Genomic DNA, 16,520 nt, shown 5'->3' on the forward strand with positions numbered 1-16,520 from the left:
AGGTCAAACGCAGCCAGCAGCAGAGGAGTAAGGTTTCCGACTCATGGTCCCACATGCTGCTTCCCATCCTGACACTTGGGGGATTATAACTACACCCTTGCTACACCCCACCCTGTTACCGCAGAGAGGAATGGGACTTAAGAACAGTTTCAAGTTCAGAAAAATGAACCGAATTACACGATTCAGATGTTAGAGGCTGAGCCATGCTGAACTACCAGTGCTGGAAAAAGGGGAACACTGCCCTTTCCCAGCTCCCACCTTCTGCCCTGACTTTAAAGGCCTCACCCGGAGGCAGGACCCACAGGGGCAGAGCCACACCCCACACTGGGTGGGTCTCTGAGTTCTCAGGAAGCTGTGCTGTTGGTGGGTATGCTGGAGGCTGGGACTCTCACTGACCTGTCTCCTGGCCAGACCAGCCATGGCTCAAGGAGGAGAGTCAAGGTGGCGGAGGGGCAGCCCATTTCCTTTGGCCAATGCTACATTCTGAAATGTGAGGAGCAGGTGAAGTGCTCTGTGAAAACTTCCAAATAAGAATTTATCTCCTACAGACGCTCCTGAGATGCTTTCAAACTCGAGAATAGTTTCTAGCAGCTTCAACTATGAGAGAGAAGAAAAAGCAAGAGAAGATGGTAGCTGGGGCCCGGGAAGGGCTGTCTCTCTGCCTTAGGCTTGGGCTCCAACTGGCCACAAAACCCAGTGTGTGGACTTAGAAAGAGACTGGCTCTCTGTGGGTCTGTCCTATTCAGGGCACTGACCCAGGCCATCTCCAAATTCTCCTGTACCTTCCATCCTGCCAAGAGTGCCTGTGTGATTGAGAACAATGGGGCAGGCCTTGAATTTGCAAAGGGTAGGGTCGATGTGAGGGCAGCAGAGCTGGACAAGCTCCTGAAGAGCCGGCTGTGCCACGAACAACGCTCTCCTTGAGAAGCCCAGGCCCACGTGCAGCTTGTACAGAGCGAGGAATCTCTGGTGGCAGAAAGAATGGTAAAGTAGGGCCCTGCAGGGAACCAAATGAAGCCTGCTGTCCGTCTCTTGCTCTTCCAGGCTCTTTGGGTCACTCTGGGGCGGCTTCACAGGGTGAGGGTGACTCTGGGGGCCTGACAGACCCACAGCTGAAGGATCTTCCTCACTGCACACCATGCAGCTTGACTTTTATTCCTCCAAGCACCCAAATGTTTAAAGAGCTCAAATGCATCTTTGTAATACGTTTCCCACCAGCCCAGCCAGCAGGTAGGGGAGGAACGGAGAGGGTAACAGCCTCGTTTCCTGTGTCAGGCCCCACAAGACCCGGACCCAAGCATCAATCTTCTCGAGGAGCTCAACAAATCAGGGCTTCATCACTGGGCAGCCTTTCCCTAGATGATTCCTGGCCAGTTTTCTGGCTTCTCTGTGACGACCAAACCCACACAGCACGGTGACAAAGCATTATCTTCACAACTCCTCCCAGGAGAGTAGCACCTTTTGAAAACTAGGATGAAAAATTGGTAGGATTGGGATTCACTCTGCCCACTAAAGGACAGTGCGGGGAAGAAGAAACAAGAGCTTTTTACAAAGAATGACAATGGTTTCTGGCCAATTTACAAAAGCTCCTCAAACCAAATTCAGTAAGCCCATTTGGGGATCAGGGGTGGGAAGCCCTTGCCTGAAGTATTTATTATGCATTAGGTAGTAGAGCAAAGATACTGATGGAATCTTGGCAAATGCTGGCTTGCCAGAGCGTTCATACAAAACCAGATTTGCACAGGCTCACCTTCCCACATGTCCAAGGAATGCAATAATTCATGCTTGGTAGGTAGTGAGGCACACTTACCATCCATCCACTGACCCTCCTTAGTGCCTGACCTGTGGTTAAAAATGGGGAGTGCTTTGGAGTTGTTTACAATTGTGTAATAAATGCTTCTGTCCTGCTCTCACGGGGGGGGGGGGGCGCAGGGATGCTGGAGGGACTGGGGCAAGTGATGAGAAATGCTCACATCTGCCTTTCAGTGTGTGCACCACACGGGCAAGCTTTGTTAACTACTAAGGGCCCATCAGGTCTTGAAGGGTGACACCCTGCTTATCACGAGTTATCACTTCAGAAAAAGGGAATGGCCTAAAGCCTCCAAGTGGTCCCCAGCCTCTTGATACCAGATTAGGACATCAAGTTCTCTGTTCACATAAAACCTCTGGAGGCAGGTAACCCCAGAAGCGATCACATTTTATTTTATTTTATTTATTTTAAACATTTATTTATTTATTTTAGAGAGTCAGAGAAAGAGAGAACCAGAGCGAGCGAGCTCAGGGGGGTACAGGCAGAGGGAGAGAAAGAGAAAGAATCTCAAGCAGACTCCCCACTGAGTGCAGAGCCCTCAGGGGCTCCATCTCATGACCCCGAGATTATGACCTGAGCCAAAAATCAAGAGTTGGATGCTAAACCAACCAGCTCCCCAGGTGACCCTAGATCCCATTTTAAATATGGTCAGTTCTGCATGTTTACACTATCCTGTGTGAATGACGGATCTGAAAGCAGAAGAGGGGTAAACAAATTTGTGGCCCTCCTGAGCCAAGTAGGGACACGGGGTTTGAAGCAGGACAAAGCCGATTTTTATTTTACAATTAAGTCTAGAATTCGAAGGACAGAACAATGCCCAAAGCCTTTATATCACACTGCTCAAGGCTCTTCCCCCACCTCAGTACGGGGCGCATTACAATGGGGACAATAGGGTACGGGGGTGAACTGTGGGCCTCTGTCTCCTCATCCAGAGAAGTGGAGGTGGCAATAATCACCTCCTAAGCTTGCTGTGAGCAATACATCACAGAGGAAATAAGTTCCAATAATATGACCCAACAGACATCTTAAAAAAGCAGACACCTCATGCTCTGGATACTAAGATACACAAGACAGTGCTCACCTTCCTAAAATGCATGGTCTAGGCTTTTCCTCTACAAACTCAAATCCTGTGCCCAAATCCCTTATGACCTCCCCCCCCGCCCACACACACTCTAAAAGGGGATCTGGCTCCTTCTTTTCCCCAAACTGTAACCCTGCCACCCGAAAGTACCATGCACAAAAGGCCAATCTCGTTTCCATTAAGACCCACTAGTCTTTTCCCTTCTTCGTATGGTTCTGCGGTGATTCTTTTGTGTATGCCACAAAAAGGAAAAGCATACAGATGCAGAAAGACAAACTCTGTGGTGGGGAAGACAAAACAATTTCAAAAACCAAAGTTTCCAGGGCCCTTCTGAAGACCTCACCATGTTAGTTGTGCAACATTTCTAACATCACCCAAACCATGGAAACTCTAACAACAGAATCGTCCTTTTTTTTAGTTAAGTGAGGGGATTTTAGGCTTGAGGGCTGATCTACTATAATCTCGTTTACAGGGGCCTGTGAGGAGAGCAGGGCCGCCTTTAGCGTCAGGTCTGAAGCTGCAGAGACACTGGCAAGCAAGCCGTTATGAGTGGAAAGAGAGAGCATGTATGTCACATCAAATGAAGGCATTTCTCCCTGGCAATCAATTCTGTGAAATGGGACTGATGCCCTAGCTGAGAATTTAAAATCATTTCTCTGTGGCAGAGTACTGAGAAATAAACTTACGTGAAATAAGGTCAAAACACTTTTTCTCCTCGGGGTTGGTCTTCACTTGGCAGGTTAATAGGTTGAGCTTCGCAGGAGGCCGGTTAGCCTGTTTAAAAACAGAGAAACAGGGAGATGTGTGGGAAGGAGGGGAAAATCATATGGTATCATTTCTCTTTAAAATACAGCAAGAACATCGGGTACCTGGGAGGCTCAATTGGTCAAGTGTCTGCCTTCAGCTCAGGTCATGATCTCAGGGTCCTGGGATCGAACTCTGTGTTGGGCTCTCTGCTCAACAGGGAGTCTGCTTGTCCCTTTGCCCCTATCCCTGCTCCTGCTCTCTCTCTCTCAAATAAATAAAATCTTTTAAAAATACAGCAAGAACAGGGTTTCTGCTAGTTTGCAAAGACAGCTCGCAGAAGGCAGATTTTATGTAGGAAGGCACAACACAGCATGTCCTTAAATCTCAGCTCCCATGGGGAGGGCAGCTGCCACTCCCTGAGAGGGACGCTTGGTGGCCCACACACCCACCTGGCCAGGGGGACATGTGATGCTAGCTCTGAGGTCGATGGCAGTGGGCTCCCTGAGATCAAATGCTCCATGGCTAACGCTCTGAGACATTCTGTCCCAATTCCTACTGATGACACAGATGGTTGGCTGGGTGACTTGGGCACCCAGCTCAATTTATGGTGATCTTAGAAGTGTTTTCCTCAGTGTAAACACTCATTTCCAAGGAGAGAATCTCACAGCACAATAATGACAAGAGAATCTCACAGCATAACAATGACAAGAGAAAGAATTTTCCCTACTTTTTGAAGTCACAACAGATAATTGATAATTCTAAGTGCAAGTTTTAACAAAACTCATCTTTTTTACGAAGTACCCTGAGTCCCCTGAGCACAGTGGCAACAAAAGATCACAATACATTTTTGTCAGAGAGGTGTCAAAATGGGTATTTTATTTATTTATTTTTTTAAAGATTTTATTTATTTATTCATGAGAGGCACACACAGAGAGAGAGGCAGAGACGCAGGTAGAGGGAAAAGCAGCTCCATGCTGAGAACCCGATGTGGGATTCGATCCCAAGTTTCCAGGATCACACCCTGGGCTGAAGGTAGCACTAAACCACTGAGCCACTCAGGCTGCCCAAAATGGGTATTTTATTACCGTTTCAAAAACCACCACAATTAGTTGAAAAAAGAGCAAAGATCAAATGTTAAGACAATTTAGAAGGAACCCCCCCCCCCCAAAAAAAAAAAAACCTATTAATGGCAAAATGTCTCTCAGAAATCTTGGGGAAATCTCCAAATAAGAAAGGGCTTATTTTACTCACTTCCCAAGCTGCTGAGGGAAAGATCAAATAAAATGTCATACACTTCAACCTCTTACTCACCCTACCTTGGCTACCAGCCATGTTTTTAGGTTGTAAAAGCTTGGATTTGGGATTCATTGAGAAACACACACATGTCCACCCATAGACCTGTGAGACCTTCATTCATTTGTAGATCTCTTTTCACTAAACTCAGAAAGTCAGGGTAAGGGAGCATAGTCTCTGTTAAAACAGGATGGATCCTTGCAGTGTGAACAGTTTGGGTTTGATAAAGGTAGGATAAGCAGAAGTTTGGATCAATAGGGTGGACCAGACTCAACTGGTTTGTGGCCACATTGGGCTCATCTCTTATATGAAAGTCACTGGATATTCTCCACAGTCATAGATGCCTAACAGAATCCTTGGATCATCAGAAATCAGTATTAAATAACTTCAAACTCTGTTCAATCTTGTAAACCTTGACAATTCTGAGTGAAAGTACCATCAATCCAATTTTGGATCTTTACCAATAGAAGTACCTGGCTCATCCAGGAACCAATACACCGAATGATGTATTTCTATAGTGCCAAGGGGGAGACCACACCAAAATGCAATCACGGAATTTACCACATAAAGCAGGTGTCTATCTCATTAACTCCTGTGCATATGCATCTAGGGGACTTTCCTGGCCTACTTCCAAACTGCTGGTGTCCATTGAGTCTTAGGCACAGAAGCAGTAAGAGGGGTTGGTGTGTACAGAAATACTTTCATGCACAAGAAGGTAATTCTGAATAATAAGAGTAGTTACATTTACTCATCTATTTGTAATAATAATGATTATGATGATCAGCCTATAGGAGGCAGGTACTGTTCTAAGCATTAAAAAAAAATAATTCACTTAATCCTTCTGACCTTTGAGATATGAACTGCTCCAGTGTTATAAAGGTACTGGCCCAGATAGACTAAATAACAAGATGGACCTTATAAAGCTTGGAAGCAGTGAAGCAACATTTGAGCCAAGCAGCCTGGCCTCAGAGCACAAGCTCTTAACTGCTGCTCCTGGCTTTCTGCAGAAGGCAGTCATGAACCTGGACATATCTGTGGGTATCTTTCAGTGCAATGAAGAAGGTCAATGAACTAATACCACCCCTTCTCCATCCCCTATAACTTGTATTCTTTCATTTTCCCTGTGCCATGGGGAAAGTTGCTCATTCTTACCGAGACAGCTACCATCAAAGACAGTGTCCTTCACAGTGTACAAACACCATAGAACATGGGAAAATATTCAGTGCCTATAGTGGGAAGTAGGAATAATTATAAAGGCACAAATGTGGCTACACATTAAAAGTAATAGCTATAAGAGTAGGTCCACAAAACTCAGAACAGCTGATACTGCTTAAGATGGTCAGCTTGTAGGTTTTACATTCATAGCTGTTTGCTATCTGTCCATCCAGATTAAGGAGTAGTTGATACCAAAGCCTTAAGAAAAAAGTCTATGAAAAAAAAGAAAGAAAGAAAGAAAGAAAGAAAGAAAGAAAGAAAGAAAGAAAGAAAGAAAGAAAGAAAGAAAGAAAGAAAGAAAGAAAGAAAGAAAGAAAGAAAGAAGTCTATGGGAGAAAAAAATTTTTAAAAATATTTTATTTATTTATTCATAAGAGACACAGTGAGTGAGAGAGAGAGAGAGAGAGAGAGAGAGAGGCAGAGACACAGGCAGAGGGAGAAGCAGGCTCCACGCAGGGAGCCCAATGTGGGACTCGATCCCAGGTCTCCAGGATCACAACCTGGGCTGAAGGTGGCACTAACCACTGAGCAACTCAGGTTGCCCTGGAGAAAATTTCTAAATAGAGAGCATTTTCTCCTTTAAATTCCCTCCCCTGCTGCAATTTGGGGGAAATGGTGTCATCACTGAATTCAGCTATAGAACAGCTCTACTGAATTTATCAGATACCAGTGCTCGTTGAGAGCGTAATCTGAAAAGCTCTGGCTTAAGAGAAAGGAAGAGGCAGGGTTAGAGATCTATTATAGATTTTGTGTTTGACTGAAGGCACTGATTATTAGAGCTCCTCTCATTTTAATAATGCCCTTCTATTTTTTCCCAATTTGTCAGGCTTTTAATAGGAAGTCTGTACTCTTCATGATTGATGATCATTTAAAAAAAAAAAAAACTGAAACTACATAAGAACCAGTGGACAGTTCTTCCAACTTAAAAAGTCCCCAGCCTTTGGCAGTGTGGCAGTGATGCACTTGACAAAGATGATACTCAATTAGTTACTTTGTTCCAAGGATCACTTCTGCCTAGTGCCAGAAAACACAATTGACCTTGGCTAATGGGGAATACCAACTACGGGTTTCACTGAATTCTTCCGGATGTTATCACCGTCCCCTATGCTAGAATACAGAACACAACAGTCTCCTTTCCCAAGGGCTGCCAGCCTCCTGGGAAGAAGCTAGTTTTCCAAATGGAGCAAAGACAGCCTGTGCTTCTACAATGTAAAGATGTGATTCTCCACCAAGTGCCAGACACTGCTCTTAGATCCCCATTTACTCAGTCTGGTCTTTGAACAATTGTCCTCCATTCCCCTGATGATAAATTAACTTCTCAAGGAGATGCTGGCTACAAATGTAAGCTACACAAGGAGCCAAATCCAAACAAAATGTTTAAAAAGGCACAAATCCCTTTTTGGGCAGAGGTTAATTCCCATGACCACATGTGAACACCATGTAGGTGCAGTGGCACGTGTGTGTGTTGGGGGGTTGGGGGGTGGAGGGCTCTGCCTTCCAAGAGCATTCAGAATACACACAAAGGAAGGAGGAAAGGACTGCTCTGTGTTGTATGTATACATCGCTCTTGCTACAGTAACCCTCTTATTTCCCTGGCAAGGCAGAGGGTCAGAGCTCTCACCTGCAACTCCTCTGCGCTGGAGGCAATGGCTGCTCCAGCAGCTCCCAGCCCAGGTTGCAAAGGGCAGGGTGAATCATAGAGTGTGCAGAGATTCCCTAGAGAGGGATCCCCCAAACACAAAGCACTTATTAAATATGCAAGTTGTGTGACAAGGTGAGCTGTCAGCATTAAAGCTAGTTATAACGGTACTATTCGCCAAAAACTGGAGTGACCCACCAACACTGAAAGGAAACAGCTTCTGCGTCTTCTAGGGAGAAGCTCAAGCAACAGAAATGATGTGAGCCCAAGTTTACACTGTGAGCCGGTTTTCATTTCTGTCTCAGAGGGAGAACCACTCACTGGCTTAAGCCGAGGCCCTGGGACTAGCAACATACTTTCATGAGGAAAATATACCAAATAACTTAAGAGCTGTCAACAGTCCCCAAATGAAACTCAGTTTACTCTGTGAAATTTTCTGCATTGAGGCAGTACACCTGAATTAAAACAAACAACTGAGTAGAAAACCATTTGAAAGCAGAGCACAGAATCACAGGTGTTTAGAGCAGGGAGGGAACCTGGTCATCATCCAGTCTGTGGTCTTAATTTTTTTTTTTTTTAAAGATTGTATTTATTTATTCATGAGAGACACACAGAGAGGCAGAGACACAGGCAGAGGGAGAAGCAGGCTCCGTGCAGGGAGCCCAATGCAGAACTTGATCCCAGGACCCCGGGATCAGGCCCTGAGCCAAAGGTAGACGCTCAACCATTGAGCCACCTGGGCATCCCTGTGGTCTTAATTTTAAAGAGGCATAGTGACTAAATAAATCTGCCTCCCAGAGTCTATATCATTCCTCCCTGAGACTCAGGGATGTTTATATGGAAAGATCACACCAGGATCCAAAATGCATGGCCCCAGGAGTGATGTCATGACCACAAAGGAGGCCAGTGAAGGCTGGATTTTGGAAAAGAGAAATGATCTCTATTTGCCCAGGCAAAAGACACATTCAATCCCGTGGGGCAAAGGTCCAAAGAGATCCCTGCAGACAACTGATGCGTGCTAGGGCCCTGTCTCTCTCTCTCTTCCCAAAGCAGAGTTGGGGAAAATGAAGGGGCCCCCTGTGGGACTCAATCCACATTATGGGTCCAGCCTTCAAGTGGGGTTGTCCACTGTTTCTTGATGCCTGAGTACTGAGAAGAGCTATTTCTCTGGAACCCACATTGAGCCATGACCTGTCGAGAGACATCTGTGCTCCCGCCCAGCTGTGTCCGTCACCAGGGGAACTGGGAGGAATGGGGGGAGGGAGGGGAAGGATGACAGACTCCAGGTCCCTCCACTCCCATCCACTCATGGGAGTGAGGCTTGCTCGTATGCACTCGGTACAGGCCTCCTGCTTGGGGAACAAGAATGCTGACCATCACCAGTGTTCTCATTAGCACCAATAAAGCAACAATTAAGGCTTTAGACATTTTCAGAAATGTCTACCTGCCTGTGTGGTATTTACCAGATTCTGCTGTACCAGGTAAGGTGACAATATGCCTAAGCCACTGTGGGAAAGAGCCCATGGTATGAACAGCTGTTTGTAACCATGGTTAAAATTCTTGGTCTCTGAAAGATTAGTAAGTCATTCTATTCTGATTGGTTTTTTAAGAGGCTCCACATAGGGGCCTCAGTTTCTTACAAGGACTCATACACAGGATGACAGGAAAAGGACTTGACTGAGGTTGGGCATAGTGTGTTAGATTTCTATAATAAAGTGACTGAAATCTCTCTTCTCTTGGATTTTAATTCCCAGAGTACTGATCACTTACGCGCTTCTCCTTTACTGGAAAAGTAGGGATCTTCCTGAGTGGGATGTTCAATTTCCCGACAGCTGGGAAGTGGTGTGCTGTTTGTTTCTGGAAGCTGCCAGGGTCTAAATAAAGACCATCTGGCTCATCAGGTCTTCCTGACCCTGTTGGGCAATGAATGACACAAGGCTCTCCCTGGCTAGAGAAGCATAAACTGGGGGCAGATGCACCACATCGAGAAGGACCCCAAAAGGGATCCTTCTAGTAGGGAGGACTTTAAAAGGCATCCAACCTCAGGACACCTGGGTGGGTCAATGGTTGAGCATCTGCCTTTGGCTCAGGTCGTGATCCTGGGGTCCTGGGATCGAGTTCCACATTGAGCTCCCCACAAAGAGCCTGCTTCTTCCTCTGCTTATGTCTCTGCTTCTCTCTGTCTCTCATGAATAAGTAAATAAAAATCTTACAAAATAAAAAGGCATCCATCCTCAAGGCCATAACATGCACAGTGGCCTGTGTCCCGCTGTCGCTTCACCATAGCAAACCATGAATTAAAAGAGAATACTTACGGTGCCGTGGGATATGGTCAGAAAACCGTTTTTAACTGAACATTTCCTTTTCTGCCACACTTTTCGGATCCTTATAGATAAATGGGGGGAAAAAAAAGAGTTCAGCAATTTTGGACACAGAGGAGCTAAACCACCATTTAAACTCTAGTGACACAACCACTTACCCATCGCTCTTCTTATATAGGTTGCCATTCCGCTCAGTCCCGTGTTCTTTGTTTCCCTGAGGCTGATGTAAACTATAGGCTGTACTCTGGCGAATCTGTGAATCCTAAAAGTGGTCAAGAAGTTGTGTTTAATTCTGTCCAGATTCCAAGTTTTTAAAAAAGCCAATCTTATTTATTTTTTTAATTAGAGAAATGTTACCTATCGGCACACCAAAATACGGACATAAAATTCATACCCAGAAAATTTGTAAATGCCACCTACCAGGCTGGAGAAGGAAATGTCAAACCAGCATCCCCCAACTGGCTGAAAGAATGAAACCATCTGGAAGTTACAGATTTTACTTAATTACAAGCCTTACGTCCTTGGTAATGGCAAGAAGCTCCTGGTGTGGCAAAAGCAGAGCTCACTAAGAAGGGTAACATATGTGTTAGAAAAGGCAGCACTTTAAAAAGCAAGAAAAACCCAAAAACAATGTTTTACCTATTATTTTAAGCAAGATACCTAAGCTCCCTGCCTCCATTTCTTCCTTGGAAAACAGGAAAACAACACCCAGTAAAATGGTAACTATAATAAGGTCTGAGTCACAACAGGCATGAAGACCTGGTCCATCACAGGTGTTGAACTTCCTTTCCTGACCCATTAGCCCAGCAGAGGGGCCAAAGCACTGAACCTTAACTGCTTAGCCTCAGGATAGACCATCTGCTTGGTCAGCTGAGAATATGGCTGAGTCTGCACAACTGGGAACTCCATTCTTCAGCTTCTTAAGGGCAAAGACCGTCAATGAAACCCCAGGCATCCAATGGATGATCAACTATTGAACAGATGATACTGGAAGCCCCGAGCCAAGCGTGAAAAGGAGCTGTCCATACTAGCGCTGGAAATTCTGGCAGATGTAAGCAAACAGGGGGGATGAAACATGAACAGAGTTCACAGGCCAATTATTTATTGAGAAGCCCCCAGCCAGTCCATTTCATAATAGAGGAAGTAGAAATATGATGAAAATAAGTGATTTAGTTTTAAGATGCAGAGCTTGTTAGGGAGAAAGGAAAGTAGAAGGGAATTCCATTTCCCCCATCGATGCTCCTTCCATGTGCCCTCACCAGAGGATGTTCAAGACATGAGGACAGTCTCATCTCCACCATCCTTTGGGAAATGAGGCACTGCTGAACCATGAAAGAACTAATGCATGTCAATCAATATGACCTGAACCAAGAACACAGGTACTTAAGAAGCAAAGAACCAAGTGAAGGAAACCACAGGAGTCTGGATGGAGGGTTTTCAAGTTGAAAGCAGGAATAGGTGGAGAATAAGGGACGGCACACAGAGGCTTGGAGAGGAAAGTGGAGGCTGTGGTCATCCTCTACAGAGATAAGGACAGCTAGTGCAGCTAAGATGAAGTGGACCAAGTGGTAGAAGGGCCAGATAGACTCGTGTTGGCATTCAGACTTTATCTGAAAGCAAAAGCAAGCCAGCTGGATTCTTGATAGTTTTAAAGGTTTTTGAAGCATAGCATTTTAAAATTTTGATGAAATTTATCTATTGTTTCTTTAGTCATTTGTACTTTAGATGTCATATCTAAGAAACCGTTGCTGGGATGCCTCAGTGGCTCAGTTGTTGAAGCATGTGACTTTAGTTCGGGTTCTGATCTCAGGGTCCTGGGATCGAGCCCCATGTTGGGCTCCCTGCTCAGTAGGGAGCCTGCTTCTCTCTCTCTGCCTCCCCCTCCCTTTTCATGCTCCGTTTCTCTCTCTCAAATAAATAAACAAAATCTTTAAAAAAAAAAAAAAAAAAGAAGCAATTGCTTACTCCAAGGTCAGGAAGATTTTATACCTGTGTTTTCTTTCTTTCTTTTCTTTTTTAAGATTTTATTTATCTATTCATGAGAGACAGAGAGGCAGACACAGGCAGAAGAAACAGGTTCCCTGCAGGGAGCTCGATGCAGGACTCGATCCCAGGACCATGGGATCATGACTTGAGCCAAAGGCAGATGTTCAACCACTGAGCCACCCAGGTGTCCCTATAATTATGTTTTCTTCTAAGAATTTGAGTTTTAGCTCTTACATGTAGGTCTCTGATTCACTTTAAGTTAGTTTTTGATTATGGTGTGAGGTAGGGGTCCAAATTCATTCTTTTGCTTGTGGCTATCATCCATTTGTTCCGGCATCATTTGTTAGAAAGACTATTCTTTCCTCACTGAATTGTTTTAGCACCCATGTTGAAAAATCAACTGGGCCTATGTGTAAGGGTTTATTTCTGGACTCTCAATTCTGTCTCATTGATCTGTAAGTCTATCCTGGTGTCAGTATCACACTGTCTTGATTATTATAGCTTTGTGGTGAGTTCGAAACCAGGAAGTATGAGTCCTCCAACTTTTGTTCTTTTTTAAGGCTGTTTTGGCTATTCTGGGTCCCCTGCGTTTCCTTATGAGTTTTAGAATCAGCTCGTCAATTTCTGCAAAAAGGAAGGGGGAGCATGTGATAGAGATGGCAATGAATCCACACATCAGTCTGGGGCTGACCATCTGAACAGTATTAAATCCTTGATTCCATGAACATAGTCAGTTTGTCAAAAACAGTTTGTTCGTTTTTTTTTCCTAGCACTGACTTTTTAACTGAAGTATATATGGGATAACTCTGCAAAAAAGAAAATTAAAAGAAAAATCTTGATCTGAGAAGTTAATAATGTGCTCAGGCATCCCATTACAACAGAGCCTAAACAAACAGACCCCAAAAGAGGAGAAATGTCCTCATTCTTCGTAGAGTTCACATAGCACTCCTGCCTGCAGACAATGAGGGCACACAACTCATCCATCAGGTGAGGATGGTGCTGGTGCCAGTTTCCACATTCTCTCAAAGGTGCAGAACATTAGCACTAGAAATATAGAGCAAATCCAGCGTTAAGCATCATGGGGAATAAACGTGTGGAGGAGAAACAGAGAAGTGCTTCTCACCTATGCGAATCTCTGTGAAAGACTAAAAATAAACCTGTCAAAAGACTAAATTGTACAACCAAGAAATACCACTATTGATTGGGGAGAAAAAAACCCTGCACAAATTAAGTGGTGGAATCATGTGACAACACTGCTGAAAGTGTTCATGCCAAGCATGTTAATCAGAACTCTCACAGCCCTTAGGAATACGATAAAGGGCATTCCTCTTTTCAACACAATCAGAACTGTGGCCAGACTTTAAGAAAGAAATTACGGTTTTATTCTTTAGACCAGGGATTTCTTGAATCAATTAAAAAGTGGAGGGAGGCAAATCTGAAGCTGTACAATTCAAAATGTATAAATAGCAGGAATATAATGTTTGACATAAAATTAAACCTTCTTTAGAACTACGTATTTCAGCATCTTCAAGGTGACTTTCAGGTGATCAAACAAAAATAGCCTTTCTTCACCTGTTCATACAGGTATTTTATACAATACCTGATCAAGTAAAAGGGTGACAAATGAAGTCTGCCTTTTCACATAACCAAGACTGCAATTCAATGGAATATAATCCACGAGAAAAGAGCCTTTACTTCTGGGGAGAAGACGACATATAGAGAGGTGACTGGCTCGGGGCCGGGGGATCCATGTTCCCCTGACTTTCGGAGACTCTCCATCATACTATGCACTTCCTCAGAAAAGCCAAGGATGCCCTAGGGCTTGATTGAACAAGCCTCACAAGGTGGACACTGTCTGTATGTACAAAGGTTTTCTATCAATATGCACACATCCTCTTTCCTGTGACATCCAGACAAGTTCTCAGACTCCAGGCACCACCACAACCCTAAAGTTTACGTGGCCATATGAAATGTTAGGCATTGGGTCCTACCAAGATAGAGACTGCCCAGATGAGCAGCAGACTTAATGTTTGAAATTTTCAGGAACAGGGAAAAGAAAAAGAGTGATGATGTTGCATATATCATAAAGGTTTACTCATACATCAGAAGTATCCCCAAGCTCCCTAAGACTCTAGAACATCATAAAAACTTATATACTTTAGGGGTACCTGGGTGGCTCAGTGGGTTAAGCATCTGCCTTCAGCTCAGGGCATGATCCTGGGATCGAGCCTAACATTGGGACCCCTGTTCAGTGGGGAGTCTGCTTCTCCCTCCCACTCTCCTTCTCCCTCTGTCCTTCCTCATCCCACTCGTGCATGCACACGTACGTTGTCTCTCAAATAAGCAAATAATCTAAAAAAAAAAAAAACCCCACCAACAACAAACTTACAAACTTACTTTATCTGTCTACCTCTCAGAAAGTCTATGTCCAGACAATTCTTGTGATATATGGATTGCTAAGGAGTCACCTCTGGATACCTGAAGTTTAACTACCAAGGGAGAGCTGTATGTCCAAGTATGTCCCCCCACACATTCCAGTACCTTCTCAGGGTACGACAGGTGTGTCCACCCACATGGACACAACCAGGAGCTGGAGGCTTTGATAAGCAAGCACTAAGCTGTGTCTAAGAATACTGTCTTCAAATCTCATGACCACACATTCCCCGTTTTTGTGGATAATTTTTAAGATTTTGTCTGATACAAAGTATGATTACAATCTGGCTAAAGAGAACAGGCTTGCAGTAGAAAAGACCAGGGTTAAAAGCCTGGTTCTGACACTACTGAGTGGGCTCCTGCAAGTATACTTTTCCCCTCTCTCAGACTTAACGTTATAAATGTGGACTAATACGACCTGCCCTGCAAGGTAGTTGTTGGGATTACTGGTCACAGTTATAAAGTGCTTGGAAAAACCTAAGAAGTAAGGCAAGTAGGCCTGGCCAAACCACAAAGCAGACCCCTGATGCAGTGAGGGGACAGGCATCAGTGGGTGAAGGCAGGAAACTGGAGAAGTGGGGGAGCAGGGGTCAGGAGCGGGGAGGGGGTCAGTCTAGGCTGGGGTGTGATGGCTCCCAAGTCAGAGAGGGGAGGAGGGCAAAAGTGGGGGTCAGCCATGAAGACAAGGTGCCAGATGACAAGCCAACAGGGAGCATCAAGTTGTCAACCTATCAGAGATACCACCACCAACATCCATTACTGTTCAACCACCAAGAGGTGGCAATTAGATAATTTTTTTTGTAGCTCACTATGGTTCTTCAGCATCTAGCAGCACAGTATGTGTTGAATGAATGAACTAGTCCCTGTTTTTATCAAGATAATGTGTAGAGTGCTTTATAGAGACTATCTCCTCTAGTTCTCATAACAACGCTCTGAGGTGGCAATATCATTCCTGTTTTACAGAAAAAGAGACCAAGGTGTGAAGAGGGCAGGTTACTAGCTCCACACTGTCCTAGTAGGAAGCAAAGACCTACGATAAATCCATGCTCTTCTGCTCTGCTAGACAGCTACTCAGGCAAATTTGCTGTCCTGGTCAGAAGCTGGCTCAAATGCCCCATCTGTTGGGACTTTATTAACTCTGAGCCATCCTCCAAACCCTCAATCCTGACATACACCCACCTAACACATACACCTGTAGCCCACACTGGAGAGATACCTTTTTCTGGAGCTGACTTGCACTGGAGTTCTCATCACACTGTACCCCAATTACTTTTCTCACCCCACTCCCAGAGCCCTTTAAGAGGTAAGAATTAGGGGATCCCTGGGTGGGTCAGTGGTTTAGCGCCTGCCTTTGGCCCAGGGCGCGGTCCTGCAGTCCTGGGATCGAGTCCTGCGTCGGGCTCCCGGCGTGGAGCCTGCTTCTCCCTCCTCCTGTGTCTCTGCCTCCCTCTCTCTCTCTCTATCATAAATAAATAAATAAATAAATAAATAAATAAATAAATAAATCTTAAAAAAAAAAGAGGTGAGAATTAGATCTATCTTATTCTGTTTGTGCAGTGCCTGGCTTGCAGGATGAAATGAAACCCCAAGAAAATGGGGGTTGAGGGGTGCCGGGGGGTGGGGGACGCAGTTGGTTAAGCATCCAACTCTTGGTTTTGGCTCAGGTCAGGATCTCATGGTCTTGAGATCAAGCCTGCATCAGGCTCCATGTTTAGCAGGGAGTCTGCTTCAGATTCTCTCTCCCTCGCCACTCTGCTCCTCTTCTGCTCGCTCTAATAGATAATGTACGTACGTACGTACATTTGTATGTATGTATGTATGTATTTATTTATGAGAGACACAGAGAGAGGCAGAGACAAAGGCAGAGGGAGAAGTAGGCTCCCCGTGAGGAGCCCGATGCAGGGTTCGATCCCAGGATCCCGGGATCATGCCCTGAGCCAAAGGGACATGCTCAACCACTGAATCACCCAGGCGCCCCATAAATAAAATCTTTAA

General features: G+C 44.9%; 1 protein-coding gene across 8 annotated transcripts in view; it reads right to left on the reverse strand.

The window, feature by feature from the left end:
• ASAP2 (ArfGAP with SH3 domain, ankyrin repeat and PH domain 2) overlaps positions 1-16,520 on the reverse strand; it is a 173,300-nt gene that overhangs the window by 39,629 nt on the left and 117,151 nt on the right. For all 8 annotated transcript variants that reach the window (XM_072771135.1, XM_072771134.1, XM_072771130.1 and 5 more), the window contains exons 10-12: positions 10,265-10,368; positions 10,101-10,170; positions 3,578-3,665 (exon numbers count right to left, since the gene is read on the reverse strand). In XM_072771135.1, the coding sequence (XP_072627236.1) occupies positions 3,578-3,665; positions 10,101-10,170; positions 10,265-10,368 (262 nt within the window). The remainder of the gene's footprint in view (positions 1-3,577; positions 3,666-10,100; positions 10,171-10,264; positions 10,369-16,520) is intronic.

The sequence above is a fragment of the Canis lupus genome, chromosome 12, assembly GCF_048164855.1.
Source record: "Canis lupus baileyi chromosome 12, mCanLup2.hap1, whole genome shotgun sequence".
NCBI classification, from domain to species: Eukaryota; Metazoa; Chordata; class Mammalia; order Carnivora; family Canidae; genus Canis; species Canis lupus.